The sequence below is a fragment of the Anopheles aquasalis genome, chromosome 3 (assembly GCF_943734665.1).
Source record: "Anopheles aquasalis chromosome 3, idAnoAquaMG_Q_19, whole genome shotgun sequence".
Classification (NCBI taxonomy): Eukaryota; Metazoa; Arthropoda; class Insecta; order Diptera; family Culicidae; genus Anopheles; species Anopheles aquasalis.
The window spans coordinates 25334096-25353033 of NC_064878.1; the positions used below are offsets into that span (position 1 = coordinate 25334096).

At 50.2% G+C, this 18938-nt stretch overlaps 1 protein-coding gene across 2 annotated transcripts in view; it reads right to left on the reverse strand.

Moving 5' to 3' along the window:
- Positions 1 to 14714, reverse strand: part of LOC126575056 (protein amalgam-like) — a 73832-nt gene extending 59118 nt beyond the window's left edge. Inside the window, exons 1-2 of one of the 2 annotated variants that reach the window (XM_050235555.1) lie at positions 14589 to 14714; positions 961 to 1750 (exon numbers count right to left, since the gene is read on the reverse strand). In XM_050235555.1, the coding sequence (XP_050091512.1) occupies positions 961 to 1030 (70 nt within the window). In that variant the 5' untranslated portion in view covers positions 1031 to 1750; positions 14589 to 14714. The remainder of the gene's footprint in view (positions 1 to 960; positions 1751 to 14588) is intronic. The other variant, XM_050235556.1, reaches the window with a different exon arrangement.
- Positions 14715 to 18938: the final 4224 nt, after the last annotated feature.

The following is an 18938-nucleotide window of genomic DNA, read 5'->3' on the forward strand; positions in this document are numbered from 1 at the left end:
CCGAGCGCATCAAAGCGCTGAGGATGAGGATTTGATCGACAAACGAACGATGGCGATGACTGCTCTGAGCGTTGTAGCAGCAGCAGCAGATTCATGTTCCAAGGAATTTCAATCGACTGGTCACCGAGAGCATCGCACCATTAGCTCACTGGCTCACTGGCTCCGTGTGTGCAACGTGTGGTCGTGAACATTGTAATAATGTAATTAATTCCCACGAACCAAGCAAATCGTTCTATCCTCGATGAGGAACTCGACAGCCACAGTTTGACATGACCATATGATGTTTGGATTGCTGCTGGGGGATTCCGCAATACATAAAACACTTTTTGCGTTGAGGAAAAGTCCGAAACTGAAACTGTTGGAAGATGGAGCAGACGAATTGGTTCTTTCGGAGAATCGCGGCCCAAGACTTCGTAGGAAGCTTATGACTTCTTAGTGCCACGCGGTGTTTTGTATCTAAGCTTCGTGGTAGGTCTGTCAATAATTTATTGTCGGTGACTGACCTGCGGCGACGACTCAATCTGGTTCCTAGTACTGTGCTTGGTAAGGTTGTCTGGAGTTCCAGCAAAAAAAAAGGCAAATGTCAAGCATCACCTTCAACAAATTGGAATACAGACAGTAGGACCTCCATCAATCAAATGTCTAGAACAGACGAACAGACAGCAACTGCTGAGAGCGCCTCTCGCTATTAGTTTACTTCCCGCTACTAAATGGACTCAATGCGCCAACAATGGACACAAGCAAGCAGTTGTTATCTTATTGGTAAGCTCTGTAAGGGAAGCTACTCGCTTCGACTTTATCTGCAACAAGTTCTGCCACAAGCTGATCTAGTAGCTCCAGCGGCAGGACCTGCTGCAGCCCCCGGTCGTTGGGCGCGTCTTATAAATAATGAAATGGAAATTCATAATCAAGTGTTCCCGGAGACTCCAAGTACGCTCTCTCTCCCCAGCGGTCACTTACCGTAAGCCGTTTCCTGGGTAAAGATGAGAAGGAAAACCAGCAAAATGTGGCCGGCGCCATGGTTGGCCATGGTTGCACCTTCACTGTGGCTTTGCCCCGTGGCTGCCCGCGGTTCCTCCGGTTTGTTTCCACGTCCTTTCGCTGCCGTTGAGCGTTGGGCGGCTGTCGGGCACTTTCCGCACGGATTATTGGCACTCCTCAGGCAACGGGGCGTCAAGTGCGAGCCACTACAACTTAACAACGCGGCACTGCCTACTGCTGCTACCGCTACTGCTACTCTTGATGCTACTCTGGTTGCGCATTTGGTGCACCACCAACCACCACCACCACCACGACCGCTGGCTACTATGTTTTCACACCTTTTAGCACCTTTTACCACCGCTTCTGACGTTTCTACTTCTGGGAGCTGAGCACGATGCTGTGCAAAGTATTCTTCCAGCGGTTTTTTTTTTGCTCCAACTGTTGGCCGTTTTTCGAACTTTCACACTGCCACCGCGTGTTGATTTTGTTGTGGGCGAAAAAAAATAAATAAAACCAGCCTCCCTTCCAGCCGTGAAGAAGGATAATGAGACGAGCGAGTGCGAATGCCGGACTACCTCCGGGTGATCCACTTGATGAAAGCTTTAAGCACAAGCGGCTTCGCTGGCACTGCGCGGACACGCACTCACACCACAGCACTGCACAGGGATCCGAGACACACAAAAGGATACACACATACACACAAACACAACTAGGGAGTCTCACTTTTATGTTTTATTTGTTCGCCACTAGCATAAACTGTGCTGCTAAGCTGTGATCGAGTGGAGGTGAGGGTGTGAGAAACAGAGAGAGAGAGAGAGAGAGATGAAAAGGAGGGAGAGAAGGTGGTGGCGGTGAGATAATTGTATGTTGAATGTCGGAGGAGGAGCCGGAGCAGGTGTGAGTTGGGGTTTAGGGAAATCAAACGGGAAAAAAAACACTTGCTAGCCACCGTCGCCGGTGCGCACCACGGACAGACACCGCATGCCCTCCCGGGAGACAGAGAGAGAGAGAAGGGGTGGTAGTCCAGGGCGGGCGGAACCGGATGATCTTTGCGCGATTGTTTTTCTTTTGGAGTGGGCCTGGGCGTCGAGGTGTTGCTCGCCTCCCCCGCCCAGGCTCAGCACGCTTCCCTTCGCTCATTCCTTTTGTTTGCGTTTGGGTTTTGTTTTGTCCTTTTTACACCTCCCACAACACCTCTCTCACTCTCTCTCTCTCTCTTTTCTTGTTCCCCACCGGGAGCTCAGTGTCCTTCCGGTTGGGCGTCCCGGTGCTTTCCATCTGTTGGCCTTTTTCTCCTCGGCTTCAGGCCAGCTCATTTCCCCACCCCCGCGGTGTAGGATCGGTCAGGCAGTTGTATTGTTTTCGTTTGCTGGCCGGACAGACATTTAAGACCCTCGCAGCTCGTCCTTCGGTTATTCCTCTTCTTCTCTCAAACAGGTTGAGCTTAGTCCATTTACCGGAAGTCATCGCCGCAGTCGTCTGTCGAGCACAATACAATGTAATGTACCGGTGCTGCTGTGCTGGGTGTAAAAATGCACCAACCAGCCCCTAGGACGAGTTTAATCGCCTGCCATTGGAACCTGCTCACAATTTAATGTGAATTTTTGCACAACTTTTCCTCCGCGTGGTGGAAAACTTTGTAACACATTTCCAACAGCCCCGCCCAGATTGGTCCCCAGGATGGTCGTGCAATTGAAGGCACGTCTCTGTAACGACTTCAAGATGCTTTGCCAACAAGTTTTGGCAATAAATTCCCGTCAACGCAACGGCTGCCCGTTCTGGTCACATACCATTAAAACACGCGCGTGGCTGTGTGTACGTGTGTTTGATTTGATCGAGCAAAGAGCACCACCATTCTGCACAATGAATCGCTCGCAAATCCTTAAGCAATAGAGCAGCAGCAGCCGGAGTTACCCCCCATTTCAGATCAATATCCTGGTCCTTCCTGCTCCCCACGGCAGTGCCAGAATCCTGGTCCGTTTCGTGCACCTAATGGGGTCTCCGGGCGACAATCTCCGGTTACATCGTGCGCGCGGTGCTGCATGCCATCGATAGCCTGCGGCGGTTCTGGGGCGAGGATATAGCATAATTTGGCACCGGTTTTCCTTCCCCCTTCTTCCACCCCCCCCCCCCCCGCCTTTTTTGCGTCATCATCATCGCCGTTATCAGCAGTTTAAATGCATTAACCTAGAAACAGGCGAACACTCTGGTTGTACCACTCTGGATGTGCGCGACATACGCAGACACAACGAGCGAGTGCCAACCCCTTTGGCTCACGATCAGCCTCAGCCAATGAAACATAACATACTGACTCCGGAACGCTCGGTGGGTTGTCTGCATGCTCATAACAGTAGCAGCACTGGAGCAAGCAAGCGATCGAACATGGCAACCGGCACACGTGCCAGGGTAGTGGATTTTTCACAAAAAGTGGAAAAAAGAAAGAAAAAAAAACGAGAAGCCAAGCGAAAAGTTTCTCCAAAACTCCAACAAAAGGAAGGAGGGTCCTGGAGGTGACACTGGGTGGTGGTGGTGGTGGTGGTGGGTGCACATTAATGCGGAAGAGTTATGATATCTGGCAGTCACATCGGCTGGCTGGCTGGCTTCTGTGACCGAATCCGTGACCTCGTGGCCCGGTAGTGGCGGTGCTGGGGCTGCTACTCAACTTGATGGTATGGAATGGTGGGAACCCTGAGGCCAGTCGCAGTGGACCAGGAAAGGATTTAAGGTTTCTAATTTTCATCCGGCCAAGAAGTGAGGGAACCCCGGGGAGAGGGGATTGTTTTATGGCAAACGTTGCTCGCGTTGCTCGCGTTAAACTGGCGAACGGAATGAGAGTGCCACCCACCCTTCCACCATCACCGCCGTTTGTTAGTGGCAGATCCAGCGAGTGAACGAGTGCAATGCAGCGTTGCCTTTTGCTGCTACTGGCTGCTGCTGGCCTTTGTGTCTGTGTATTTTTACAAAATGTCTCATAAAACCGCGTGATAGACGCACCCAAAAAAAGGGTGGTGAGAGGGTAACGCGGTACCGTGCGGTACCGAGAAGCAATAAGTATTAACCGAGATGTTGCTTCGCTTTGTTCACGGAAAGCGCCAGCGAACTCACGCTCGGGCACGGAAAAAGAATAAATATTCGCGAGAACGTAGAAGGCTGGCGCCGCTTTTTGTTTTTCACCGATTTTCGACCGTTAGCGACGAAGCGCTTCATCTCCTCTTCACCTGCCTCACCCTCTTCGATCTAGACCTCGGGGTTTCGGTTGTTGGCAATTAAAAAAGTTTATTACTAAACATCCCGGCCCTGGGCGACGCGTCTCCTCTCCGGTACTTGCTCCGCGTTGAGCATCGAAGTACGCCATGGACCTGCTGCGCGTAATCTGATGCCGTGCGGTTCTCGATCTGGAACATCGGGGGGAAAATTTCGGCGCCCCAAAAAATGCATCGCCTGCTGCCACGCACACACTCGCCCCCCCACCCCGGTGGCTATCACTGTTTTGCGTTCAATCCGCGGGGGGTCATGCGTTGTAGAAAATTTCTTCCCCGCAAAAAAAATTGTTCCAGCCGCGAGCTAAGAATTTAATAAGCAACAGCAACGCCAGGACTTCGGACTCTCGGAAACGCGCTTTTTGGGGAAAGATAATGTCCGGCACGTGCTCCGGTGAGCTTGACCTTTGTGGCCTTCGCTCTCCCGCCTGAGGGATTTAAACGTACGTACGCACGCACGGACATACGCACGGAAGAAGAAGAAGAAGAAGAAGAACAGGAGAACGAAAAAAAATTGATTTAAATTCCTGCCACACCGTCCAGGGACGCGCGCGCGCGACCTGACGCACCGAAAAGGTCACAGACGTAACCGAAGCGACTGAATCCAAGCAACCACTGACCGCTCTGTTTTCATTTTAACGGCCGAGCTAGCAGACCGTGGGCCATCCAGGGGTCATCCTCTGTTTCGAAGTCAATTATCTTACGTCACCTCGTCAACCCGAATGGCGGGGCCGTTTAATTAATGGCAAATTGTGGAAGCCAACTTCCGGAGTACGAGATGGCGGAGGAGTCTATGAAAAGACCCGGCTGTCTGGCGATGTCCCAGGATACTGACTGCAGCATAATACACATTATGGAGGACCAGGCCACTGCCATTGGATACCGTGGGACGCGACCAGGACTGGAGGATCCGCTCAGTTGAGTAATCTTCCTTCCGGTTACACAGGAATCCCATTGTCCCTGCTACTGCTGCTGTTACACGTCCATTCCAACCGTTCCTCCATTCTGGTCCATCGATGAAAGTCAATGAATTTCCGCTCTCTCTCTTTCTCTCCGGTCACTGGAATCCATTTCCGCTGGCGTGGCCCCCTTCAGGAGGGTGGTGGATTAAAATTGCACATCCCACTCGACTCGAGTCCGCTCAGTATCCTCCGGAGCAGCAGAGAGAACATCGACATCAGCCTTGTGCAATCCTCCTAGTAGGCCTCGGCAAAGGCGGTTTCATGGCGTGGCGGAATGGTCTTCTGTTTGGTTTCGGGTGCAAGTGGCTAAAGGACATCCTCGTCCTCTGACACTTACACCACCAATAACGGCGCACGGCGCCGTAGAAAATCGAACGATCGAAGGCGAATGGCGAATGAATAACAAAAAAGGCGCCCCGGCGAGGGTTCACCGCTATTCCCTTGCTGCTCGCCCTAAAGAGGGAACGAGGAAGCAATTTACTAACGCTTGAGCAATTCGCCAAATCCCCATCGAGACACCGAGTGGCGGCATCTTGTTCGTGGCGAGAATGGCGAAGGGGAACAAATGATGGGCACGTGTCGCAGTCGCTTCCTTGTGAGGACGCTAAACGTTCCCCCCCCGGCCCTAGCGCGTTTGAAGAGGTTTTATCGTCCGGATTAAAGTGACTCAGACCGACCGTTGTGTCGCCATTTTGAGGGTGAGCGCGCGGCGGTATTTATCCAACACACGCTGGCCCGGTCCGGTAGGCTCGTGTGTTGGTAAATTCATTATTTTCCACACTAACAAGCAACACAACGTGCGGCGTGCGGCGTACGGCGTGTGTGCGAATTTGGTCACGGTATTTTGCAAATTTGCAACCCGGGCGGCCATCGTAACTGGTGCGTGCGGTTGCGGCAAAGGAAGGAGTCCAATTTGCGAAACGAATGCACCCCTCTCTCTTGGAACCCTCTGCTGGCTCGCTATCCAGCTTTCTGCATCCGCCTTGAGCGCCGGGGGTTTGTTTGATGTTTCTCTCGGTGCGATTGAGTAAAATAATGATGCAGCTTCGGCGGAGGAAGGCATTAACGCGCGGAGACGAGCTTCTTGCGAATAGGGCACGCTATCTGCGTGCCGCTTTACGCTTTTCCTATCTTACTGTTCCTTCTTTCCCCTCCTCTTCCCAGAAGGCTGAGTAAATTGATTGACAATTTAAAACTCCAAAGACGTGGACGAGAGCGGACGAATATCGGGTGCTGCAAAGTCTGCAAGTCCTCACCGTTGCCCCTTAATCGATTTGTGGGCCTGTGATGTGAAACCAATTCGGCGGGAAAAGCTGTCAATGAGTTGGCAAATATTCGACGTTCATCTCGCGGCGGCGTTGTTGGAAAATGGATGATCAAGGCTAAGCCCTCTTCTCGCTCCCCAGAAGAAGTTGCCAGCAAAGATGCAAACAAGATGAAGTAAGCATCTTTTCCGAGGGCCTCATCGCGACGCAGGAGGTCCGGAGAAGCTTGAAATCATTCCGACTGTTTGCGAGGCGAAATTTGGCCCCATTGGAATGGATATTTGTTAATCTGCGTTGAACAATCGATCGATCGTTTGTCCGTTCCGATGATCGATATCGGAATGTTGTTAGGTTAGGATTTCAGTTAGCGCAGCCAATGGTTACATTCTCGTTTGAGAAGTCTGTAGGGTCCTCGTTTCCAGAAGCACTTGAAAGCAGGCAGAAAGTTCTTACGCGAAGAGAAACCAATCAAAATCCAAGGCCGCGAATCACTTGTGTCACTCCAGGAATTCCAGGACCTCCCCAATGTAAACCACGAGCAGATCAGAGTAGAAACCCCGCGCATTACTAAGAGCTTAATTTAGTATCCTCCACTGCCGTACCGTACCGGAGTGACCGTCTTGTAAAAGATTAAAAACTTTATCTGATCCGGTGCCCGTTTGCCCCGTGGCCGTGCCAGTGAGTCAATACTGATTTGCCCTGCTTCTTCTCGGCCGCGCCGTTTTCGTTTTCCCGCGCCGGAAAATTGCCTCCTTGACACCGAGGCGCACGAGAAAGAATCCAATCCAATATCCGAGGACCAACTTTTAATGAAAGATTCCCTGTGGTGCCGCGGGACCTCCGGGAGGTGCTTGCACGGGACGGTTTTCGGGACTTTCTTGGTCAAGTCGGATGCGCTGAGCGCGATTCGATTCGTCGTCGTCGTCGTCGTCGTCGACAGTGGACGGTAATGATTGCATGTTGTCCAGGGGTCCTCCCGGGCGGCTTCGGTGTGGCGGAATGTCACGGGAACGAAAACTTTCATTAAATGATAAGAGGAGTGCAGCCGAGTGGCCGGTGGCGACAAGGATCGGTAATGAGGTGTATTCTTCCATTGCTGCGCCATTCGAACGATGCTGTGACGATGGCAACGATGACACTGCCTTACAGAGAAGGGCAACAGCATCCATTGCCCTCCGGAGAAGGGCGTCCTTTGGTAATGAACGCTGCTTCTTCTTCTGCTACCAGCCATCCGCTTGTTGGCGATGGTTCTTCGGTTTGTTGCGCGCCGTTGTAAGTGAAATCATTAGGGGCAATAATGATGGTTTGTTAGATGGTGCTGCTGTTGTTGTTGTTACTGTACCGCTTGTACATTCAACGCAAAACGTATATAACCTTTTTGTGGCCACCGAGGGACACTTCTTGCATCGAGCACTCGCTGGCACAAATAGTGTCGTGAGTGGTAGTCATTTGTAAAGCAAACAAACCATTTTAAGAAGGTACACCCAGACACACACGTGAGCACTAATCGATCGATTGTTGAACTCGTTATCGGGCGAAGCACGCATCAGCGCGCCTGATTAGACGCTGTTTATGGCCTCAAAAGGGATAGATAATTGCGTTTCAATTTGCACTTAGTATCACGGCATTCTCGAGAGGATACTACATTAAGAGAAAGCTGCGCAAAAAAGTACTCTTATCGAACAGCATTGCTCGTTGTGCAATAAGCAATTGAATAAATCATCCATCCTTCCATTTCCCCCTAATCAGCCACCAGCGACCACTCAGCCCAATTGGGCGACTTTTCGCGAATCCATCCCCAAGGTTCCTCTCCCAAGTCACATTAACCGAATTCTAGATCACTCCAACAGCACTCCATAGATTGCGTGCTCATGCTGACGAACCTGCGTATGTTCTGGGCGAAAGCGTGCGGTGTTCCGGAAAGATTAGTGTGCTCAAGCAGCCGTCAAAAATCTAATTTCTTCGTTCCGTTTCTTCGGTTTTTGGTGGATCAGATTTGACATCAACATACGCCGTCGTCGTCGTCGTCGTCGTCGATCGCGTGCTGTTTTGTCCGCGGTATCACGAAAGCGAACGAGGATAAAATCCACCATAAGCCGTCAACCTGGCCCCACAACCACCGCTACAAGGGGGGCTGCGTGTTGGCACCTCACGGTGGCGGAAGGTGTGTGTCTGTAAAAGGGTCCCGGGCCTTCTGTCGATGGCTTTCGGTCCCTACAACCCGCCTTTTCTCGCGCCTCGTCCTCACGATCCTCAATTCGCTCTCAATTTTCCGAAACATAATCAAACGTAATTGAATTTTTACACTCACAGCCCTCATGCAATGGGTGTGTGCTCGCTCTTGAGTTGGTTTCGTACGTACCGTACCGTGGTAGCTTTATTTTTTTTTTTAACGGAAAAGAAACATGTCCTGTGTGTGAGTGTCGACCAAAAAATCGAATGGTGGGCACCGTTGAGGGCGAAATGATCATAAAAAAAGGTAAATAGAATATGAACAGACAGCGACACGGTACCGTCGTCGTCTTGGTCGTTGGTATTTGGGGCGGTTCAAGTGAATCAAATGCCACAATCCTTCCCAAACCACCTTCTGAATCGGGCATTGCGCCAACGACGACGATGACGACGTCTCAAGCATTCAGTCTTTACACGCGGAAAGCGAAAGCCACCCTCCTTACCTCCCATCAAAAAGCCACCCCTGAAAGCCAGCCGGTGGCGAAAGTTGGATGGAAATACGTGGAAATGCCAAAGGAATGGAGCGGCGGGACGGAAAAAACACCCTTCGGTGAAAGGCTCGGCATGGTACGTGGGCCGTGAAGCTTTTCCGGCCGGTCCACCGTCCGGTAGACCGCCCGAACGCTGCCAAACGTTGAATTGATTAAACAAATATTTTGCTTATGAATTATGTCAACGATTTTTTTTTGTTCCTTCTTTTCTCGCGTCGCGATGAAGGAAAGCATCGGTGCTGGTTGGCTCTGGTGGTGGTGGTGGTGGTGGTGATGGCCGGAAACATTAAGAAAATAAGCAGCAGCGAAGCTGAAGAGAGTCTTTTCCCAGATTCCGGCCCAGCACTTGCACGATGCAGATTCAGGTGAATCCGTAATGGTGGCCGGGAAAACGGAATGGGACGGAGCATGACGGCGCTCTCTCTCTCTCTCTCTCTCGATTCGCTCTGCTGCCGGCGAGACTCGAGGATGATCTAATTACATGCATTTCAATCTGTGAAGTTTTCCAGTTCCGAGTGATTTATTAGTGGCGAGTGACAGTGGCAGTGACAGCGCGCGCTACGAGCTGATAGATCGGCTAACCACCAGGTTTTCGACATTTCGAAGCAGAAAAAAACGTGCAAAGCGAAACGAAACTGGAAGCAATCTAGTAATCGCACGGTATTTGCCCAATTTCACACTCGATGAGCGGTGCCGCTACGGTTTGCACCGCTCAAGGACTACTGCGACGACGACGACAAGGACGACGACGAGGACGAGGACAATGTCTGCCACTGTCAGCCCCGTGGAGCCGCACAATAAAACTCAAATAAAGACGTTGTTTGAAGGAGGCGCGCCGTAGCGCATTGTTTGATAGATTATCAGAGCGTCCAGACTGGGCGTAGTACGGGCGGTGAAATGGGGTGGGAAAAGTTTTCTTTTGCTCAAAACAAAACATGCCAAACCCATCGCACCGACAGCCCCCCCCCCCCCCTTCCTTCCGCTTTTGCAAAACCCGGATTCGTACTTTTCCAGTAATACCATCAAGTCCATCAACCCTGCGAGCAGCACGTGAACGGTGTTGGTGCGGAAGCCGAAAGTCTTGCTTTGAAAAATGAACAACGATAAATTCAAAGATGGCGAAAGTGTAGCCGGTGCTAGTCGAAGCTCGCCGATATTGTTATGTTATGATCGGGAGAAGGCACACAGCTCAGCGGGACCGGGGCCGGAGCCAGGGCAAACCATTATTCATCTTTTGATCTCCACTCCAACTCGCGCAGAAGTCTCGCGGTGCCGTGCGGTGCGGTACGAGCTGTTGTGACGTATTTGGACAAAACTTTTGCCTTTGCCAGTTCCGGTGAAAAAATCCGTCAAAAAACCAGCCAAAGAGAGACGTAGAGAGGATGCAAGCGATGGGAGCAGAAGGAAGTTGGTGAAGTTGCTTCCGCCCAAGATGCTGCCGCACTTTGTTTCAAAAAGGACCGTTCGATGGATGCTCCGTTTCGATGGGGCGATGAGGGGGCTCCGGATGAAGGGGCATATTATCGTCAATTTATCCATCATCCCGTGCGGTCGCCTGGCCGCCCTTCTGCGCAGGAGATGAAGTGGAATGCGAACTCTTTTGTCAACGTTTTGTGGCGCGTAAATGGAGCTGTTTAATAAGGCGTAAGTTGAGTGGTGGTTGAGTGGCTGGATGATGTGAGTATATTATCACTCCAAATGGCTGTTAGATTTGGCGGTCCTTCGCATCATTGCGTTCACAACGCGTCGTTAATAAAAGGAACTGCTGCTTGGTAATTGGATGGAATCAGAAGTACTCGCCAGTAGAGGATGGGCTGGCAATTACAGCCTTTTGTTACCACATTTGGTAATCGTAAATCGCAGTTAAAAGAACATGTTCCTTTACCTTTTTTTTATATTGCGAAACATTCCCATTTCTATTTTTAATTTTTAGGATAAATCCATGAGCCTCTTGGTTATGTTTTCTTTTTTAATTACCTTTGCCAATCAAATACCAAGTTGTTGTCCAACTTTGTTAGTGGCTTTTAATCTTTTATCTAACATTGTTGTGTCAAACTCATCCGAAAGCATTGTTTTTTCAACTATTCTGACACTGTTAAAATATTTCTTTCAAACTGCTATGTTGTCCGTAACTAACCGTACCAGCTTCTACAACTTCCCTCTTCGCTCGCTGTTGCTCTCCAGGCGAAACCATTAATGATTGATTATCGTGTCATTCAGCGGAACGATCAACGATCCATTCCGCCAGCCCGCATAGCGACAGTTTTCCACTCCAATCCGGAACATCTTCCCTTTTCCCTTGCTGTTGTCTTTCCCTTGTGTCCCTTGTGGAATTTCCTCCCATTTTCCCAGCCGCTATACCGCTTTTCACTATCCATTCTTATTTTCTAACACAAAAAAAGCAAGCGATGTTGCACATCGCACCGGCGGAACAATGGGCGCTCCATAGACACCTCGATTGTCGATCCATTTGCGGCGATTCAGCGAAAAACAATACAAAAAAAAAGGTCCCGCGAAACAATACCGAAGCCGAGGCCGAGGCCATGACAAATATTCCCTCTTGCTCTCTCTCTCTTGCTAGCATTAGCTGCCAGCCGGATTCGGCAGCATCCATCAATGGAGGGTCCTGGGAGTGTGTCAAAGCGGGGATGCCGGTGGTCGAGGTGGACAGGAACCTCCCCTATTATTCCCCAAGCACGTCCCAAGGGATGTTCCCTTGAGCAGAGAGTGCAGCGCTGGAAAATGGTGCAGCAAAGTAAAACAAAGCACGGGAAAAATCAACAAACAGACACTGAATCCACCGTCACAGGATCGCCGGCCGGTGCAGGAGTGCCTCCACCGGCGCTGTGAATGGATGGAAATGAATGGGTCCGTCCGTTACTCCTCGATCTCGGTCACAAATGGTGAAGCGAATTGCATCTGTTAAAGGTTAAAGCGCGAAGCGAAGCGAAATCCTTTTGTTTTCCCGCATTCCGCGGAGGCCATGGCGCTCCGGTTCACGTGGCAATTGTCAATCATTTCGTCGTGGAAAGCAACGAAAGTGGAGACAAGAGGGGTCACGGGGGATTTCCACTCTTCAAACGATCTCCGCTGGCTCCCCATTTTCATGGGTGTACATGTGTGTCCACGTATGTGTGCATTTCGTCTTGATTTGGGCGTTCATGAATATTGATGGAAATGGTCCCCGGGTGGGTGCAGCTCGTGGCCATTGACCACCCTGATCGCCGGCCGCTTACTCCGGTTGATGCAAAAAAGATGATTTGTCGAGTGCTGACTGAGCGTTCTCAGAGGGTTCAGTGGGAGAGCTCGATGATTTACACTCTCTGTCCCCTCTCTCTGACTCATGCACCGCGTGCGCGCACCCAGGACACCACATTCCTCCGTGGACATTGTTCACGTTTACTTCTGCAAAGCATTCCAACCTTTTTTCCTTTCCCTCTTCCGTTCGTACTTTTTTCGTTGCTGTTGTTGTTTTATCATCATCAATCAAATGGTGCGCCAGATAAGGTGGCCGATTGAGGGGAGTACGGAGCGATCGATTGTCTTGTGGATGGTAGCTCGATACCAGCTGCGATGCGCTAGCATCGATGCATTAAGGAGGCATTTTGAGGTGGATAAGATGGATTCTCGGCTCGCGATTCGTGGGTCGTTGATCCGATCCATTGCGATAGACGGAGAAGATGAAGAATGTGCCTCAATGTGCGCTTTTAATCAGTGAGTAATGGAGCTCATGCATGGAGCCAGTATGTTATTTTGAGGGAATTGTGACGCTAGTAGACTGTAAGTGTATTTACAAAATATGCCAAGAAGAATGATGATCCTTGGAGCATCTATAAAACACCACAAGGTTCTTGATAGATCAGTTACACGTCATCGAATATTCGAGAGTGATTGAAGTGCTCCAAGGCATGAACAATAACCGACTTGTTACAATCATTAGCTCGAACAAATACGGAATAGAACAATGAACAGTTCAGTGAATAAATTACAGACAATAACTAGAAGTATCAGTGTCAGCATTAGCTCATCACGTCCATAACAATCGCCATAGTGGGCCCGTAGCTCATCACCGGTTTTAAACAAATAATGTAGCACATAACGCCGGACAACCAGAGTACAATATGATGGAATGGAATGTAAATGCCGCCAATACCGCTACCGCATACCACCGGTCAGCACTTGTGCCTGTTTCGAAACCGCCTGCAACTGACACTCCAAACGAAATGTGAGCTTCACGAGGACCGAGGAACGGGGCAAAAGGTGGTGGTTTTACCCCCCACCGTCACAGTACGGCATTTCGAATGCCGTACCATGCACCACCACCGGGAATCCGAGCCACCGATTCACCGCTGGTCGCAATCTCGCCGAAGCCCGATCGGTTTCGATTGTTGATCCGCGCGATTCCGCAAATTTTCTCGGCCATTCTTTTCGCAACATGTTTGATTCGCGGTGAAGCTCTGCACCATCGGGGCCACGTGCTGCTTACCTCCGATTCCTACTGTTCGGTTCGTTAGTTTTGTAATTATTCCCATCGTGCATCCGCAGCATCAGCAGCAGCAGCAGCAGAGTACAATCCGCTGGTGCTCTGACAGTGTCCGTACGTCAGCCCTCCCCCTCTCCCCGCGTGGTCAGTGATGTAAACGAAATTAAAGTGAAACAGAAGCGTAACCAACCAACCAACCGGCGGTACGGTCCGAGATGCAGTCGGTCGTGCTGGAGTCGTCGGATTTCCGCGAATCCTTTTTCACGTCTCGTAAATTTTCCACCGTTTTGTTACCGCATTTCGCATTCACGTGGCGGGATCGCGCGTCATCAAACAGGCGAACGGTGGCGTATCCGCGTATCGATCAACACAGCCTCACACACAGATACGGACACTAGCACACAGGACATTTGGGTATTTCACGCAACGATGGCTGGTAGCCGCGGTAAAGCTTTTAATCCTTCGTATTCAATTGGAATGAAAGTTGCGGGGGGGGGGGGGGGGGGGTGACACTGTTGCGACCACGCTGGTAGTGATCGTAGCGGGGGGGGAGGGGGTCACCAGCACCAGGATGGCCCTTAGTGACCTCGTTGCGTTGTTCGTCTCGTGTTGTGACAGCGCAACCAGCTGTCACGGCAAATTTACGACACCTTCAAGTGGATCTAGTATGCCAGGACCGTTGCCGTTTCGTCGCACTCTTTGCCTTTTTGACGATTACTACAACACAGACACAGGCAACTAAAAAAAAAAACAAAAACAGTCGATCGAACGGCCATCTTTCAGTCAAAGTATTTTGGTTTTGCTACAGATAAACACACTCTCGCTCTCTCTGTATAAATCTAAATTTTATCTACATTTTACGTGCCCCAAAAAAGGCAAAAATACTAAAGACACCAGGTTCAGTGAGGACGCACCAACTAGAACTCGATACTCGATATAGGGCCACAAAACCGGGCACTAGCACTACTTGCCATGCACTTCCAAACACGGCCACACACCAATCGCAACTGAACTGAGTTGGGCGTCCGGCGACGTCCGCCGAGCCCGAAAAACCGGAAAGTAAAAACGGACGAGCGGGCGCGAAAAATCGCTCATTCGGAGGGAAAAACTCCGGCCGCTCCGTGCCTTCGTCAACCACCCTGACACACCGGTCCTCCAGCGTGCTTCTCTAGTCTAGTAGCGAGCCGAGTCGGAACTCACGATCCGATATGTCGGAACACTCGCAGGCGCGGTGCCATTATGAGGTGAGGGGATTGTTTACGCTTTCTTTCGTCCTTTTTCCCAGCCGTTTTCCTGTGCGTTGCGTTATCAATGGGTGGTGGCGGTGTGCAAATGGGAGGTACGAGGAGGTGTCAGGGTTGTGAAATGAACTCCCGAATGAGTGTCCCGATTGTCGACGAATGGCGCGGGCCACGTTCACCCGAGCCAACACGTGCTTTTCCGGCCACGTTCGGTCCGTTTTTCTGTCGTGCATTTTCTCCCCGCAAAGGGATTCATGCCGTGAGAGCGAACCATATCTACCCAGAGAGCGTATAGCGAGAGGGAAAGCGAGGTGGAAAATTGCTTCACGTTCGACATTTATTTTGGTTTCGTGATGATATCGGGGGGGCCGATGATCCGTTGTTTTGACCGCACGCTCGATGAGCCGCTAACGGTTGGTCCTGCGGGGGTCGTGTGGGTCTTGCGGTGGAGCCTTCAGCCCTCGGTGTCGATGGAATGCCCGTGGGGAGGAGGAGGGAGCGTATAAAGCATGGCAGGGAACCGATTGCTGTTGCTGTTGCGCTCATAAACTGAACAGTTCCGCAGAGCTGCCGTTCACCGGGTGCGGGTTCGATTCGGTGGTTGATTGGAAAATTCTTTTGCCGGAAGAGAGCGAGAGATTTAAACAGATACCATTACCGCAGTCCGCGCGAACCGCGGGCGGGAAAAGTCACTCCGATCAGAGATAAGAGGCAAGGAAAAACGGTGGCGGAAATGGAGGCGGAAGGACGTGAGAATACCGCGCTACACAAAGCTTGAACAGCTTGATTTGTAATTGGTTTTTAACAAATCACTTCGGGATTGTTCGATCAAAAATTCGGATACATTGTTGGCGTTGTGCGGATACACGGTCGCTTCGTGCTATTGTGGTGATTGTGTTCTGGAGTTTTAGCTTTGTCGTTCTTCAATTTCACATTTGATTGTGCGCTTTTCTTGTATTTATTTCGTTGTTGTGTTTTTTTCTTATACGAAAATCTCTCTAATCGTTTATGTGATAGTCGCGTTTTACTTTCCATTAGGTGTTTTATTTGTTTTTAGGGTTTCAATCACTTTTTATCGTCATTTTAAATCTAGCATCGACTTTTCAATCCTATTTATGATTAAGCTTAGCTAATGTTATTTTTAATTAGTCGCTATATTTTATTTTTTCGACGATACATTGCACTTACTTTCTTTTTTTTTTTGCTGTTTGTCGTTGCCTTTCATAGTAATTAATTTGTGGGTCATGTTTAATCTTGTTTTAAAATTTACGCATTTTACATAGTACCACAAACCATAAAAATATACGCAGAGCTAGTAAAACAATATTATCCAGCAATCAATTGCAACCTCAATCTGTTCAAAATTAACGGAAATTGCATCCTTTAACATGTTAACATGTAAATTTTATAAGCAAAACTTGTATAATTCAAAATTGTACAACTCAAAAATTACCAAAAACCTACATCAGCACTGCAACCACCAACCTTAAGTGAACGAAGGTAGTAGATGATTGCGGGGAAAACACAATTTAAACTCTCCTCATCAACTCATTTTTCCACCCATTACACTACTTTCACGCAATCCAATCAACACAAACAAGCGCTCTACATCTGTTGGAAACTATCATCACCCTTGGCCATAAGCCCTCACTTACGAACGGCATCGAATCTGCAACGATTGGCGATGCGCCATATGTGGCTGAGAGCGGCGCGCCCCCGTATGAAAATTCACGTTGCAACAGCAAGAGCAGCACCACCAGCGAGTGCATAGTTCTAATTTCCGCACATCAATCTAAATTAATTACGCCCGGGGTTCGCGAACTCCAGGACACGGGGCAGAACATGCACCATTTCTCATTAGTTCACACGCAAGACGCAAGTCAGGCTTGGGTGGGCGATCGGATCGGTGGCAGCAAACCCCGCTAGATACCAACACTTTAACCGAGCAGAAAATCGTGACGATAATCGTGTCGCAAGCCAAAGGCAAGCAGCAGACGCCTGGGCAGAGGTGTGACCCTCGCCTTTTTCCCATATCCCTCCTTGAATGGCGAGAGACCTAACGCCAGCTTACGCCTGACCGAACGAAAAGGGAATAATCTCAGCAACCCTCGGGGCACGGGAGCGAGTGTGACGATTTACACCCGAACGTCTGCCAACTTCCGGTCACCTTCAGGACCCTCTCACTCCGGAGTGGAGGCCGGTGGTGGTGGTGACTAATTAATATGATTTACATCGTCCGATAATTGCTGGACGACTGCTCGGAGACGGACCATGGTTCCGGGAAACTTTTTTTTCTCCCCGTTACACTCACCTCAGCGAGCATACGGGCCCTCAGGATAAAGCCGGAGCCATGTGTTTGCTCGTGTCCTTCTGTGTATGTGACAACCTTTCTCCCGATGTCCGGTTTCCTCCGCCACATCACCACCCGCCCGACCGATCGCCCAAAGTTTTGCAATCAATTATTCAAATGATTATCGATCGACACCTGGCGTTGACGTGGAGGCGCAACGCGATCCCTGGCCTCGTGAGATCCCGTTGCGTGTGACCACAACCGGCCAGGGGAAATGGCTTTAAATGGTCCAACCACACGCTACCAACGAATATTGGGTGAAAATGTGTTGAAAGTGTGGCCGTGAGTGTTGTTGATGGATTAAGCACGCAACCAACCTGGCAGATTCCGTTCCGTTCCTCGCAATAAAGGAGCCACTGAGCTCAGGAGTCCCGCGCCATCATCTCCTTCGGTCTAATAGCGCGCAGATTGATCCTTAAGCGGGCATCGAATTTGATGCCTCCAAGAAATCGTCCTCCCCCAGACAGACGTGCTAGACGCGGCCAGAAAGGATGCTTCCGAATCCGACTCACCCAACATCATGGATCGGAATTGAGGTGCGGAGCGGGGGAGGCCAATTTAAGCGGATTATCATCCAGGTTCATCCTCATGAATATTGCCTAATCCTATTTGTGCGAAAAGGGGCGGGGGGGAACCGCTTTCGCACCTCCGCAACCGGCGCGTGCCGAGCAAAGATGCCGTTTTGCCGAAATGAACCGCCACCGAAGACGAACACATAAACGGCATAGCATAATGTGCGCTGCGTCGTGCTGCGTGCCACCGTCGGGATCCCACCCCAACCCAAAAATCCGCCAACATCCTCGACCGGGCGGCCTTACCATCCCACACCGTTTATGCCAAGAGTGGCAGCATCTCTGTGGACCGGAACGGAGCAGACCAGAGATATGTTTTGCCTACACCCAATCACACCCGCATATGGTGGGAGGTGTGAAATGTGCGAAAAATAGAAGCTCATCACCATCCTTTATCGGTGGTCCTGCGGTGCAGCTGTTGCCTGTATGTATTCCGGTGGAGCAGGGTGGAAGGATTTATGACTAGTTGCCACGGTGCTGTAGCCCCTTTGTACCCGAGGCACTGATACTGATGGGAATTATGTCCCATTTGCCATCTTGCAGTGGACAGACGTGTTGAGATCAGGCGTCTTCTAAGGAGAACCAAGCAATGTGTGCATGGTATGCGTGTGAAAGGAAGCAACAAATGCAACCGATGCCAACGTCTCCAAGGAGGCCTGTGTTTCGTCTTTGTGGAGCGAACTGCACCGGGCGTGCAAATCTCGGTTCGAGAAAATGGTGTCCACAACACCACCGGCGGGGGATCTCCGGTCAGAGACAGAGATGAATTTTTCATCGGTTCGCTGGCTGTCGCCACTGTTGACAGTCGACGCTACCTAGCACCGTGTCACCGTGGCGTGACGGCGTGTGGAAGGTTTGGACTAAAACATTATTTTATCTAGTAGCCTGTATGTGATTGAGCGAACTGCTGTACTAACTGTGAAGTTGTGCTAAAAGTCCCTTAAGGGGGTAGCTAAGGTATTTAATTGTTTTTGTAACATTTTTTAAAGATTTTTCTGTAAATGCTGATCCTTTAAAGAGGATTGTGTATGATTTTTGGATCAATCAAAGTGAAACTGGCAAAGTTATAGGTTTTTGAAAATCCGGGGCACAATGATTTTG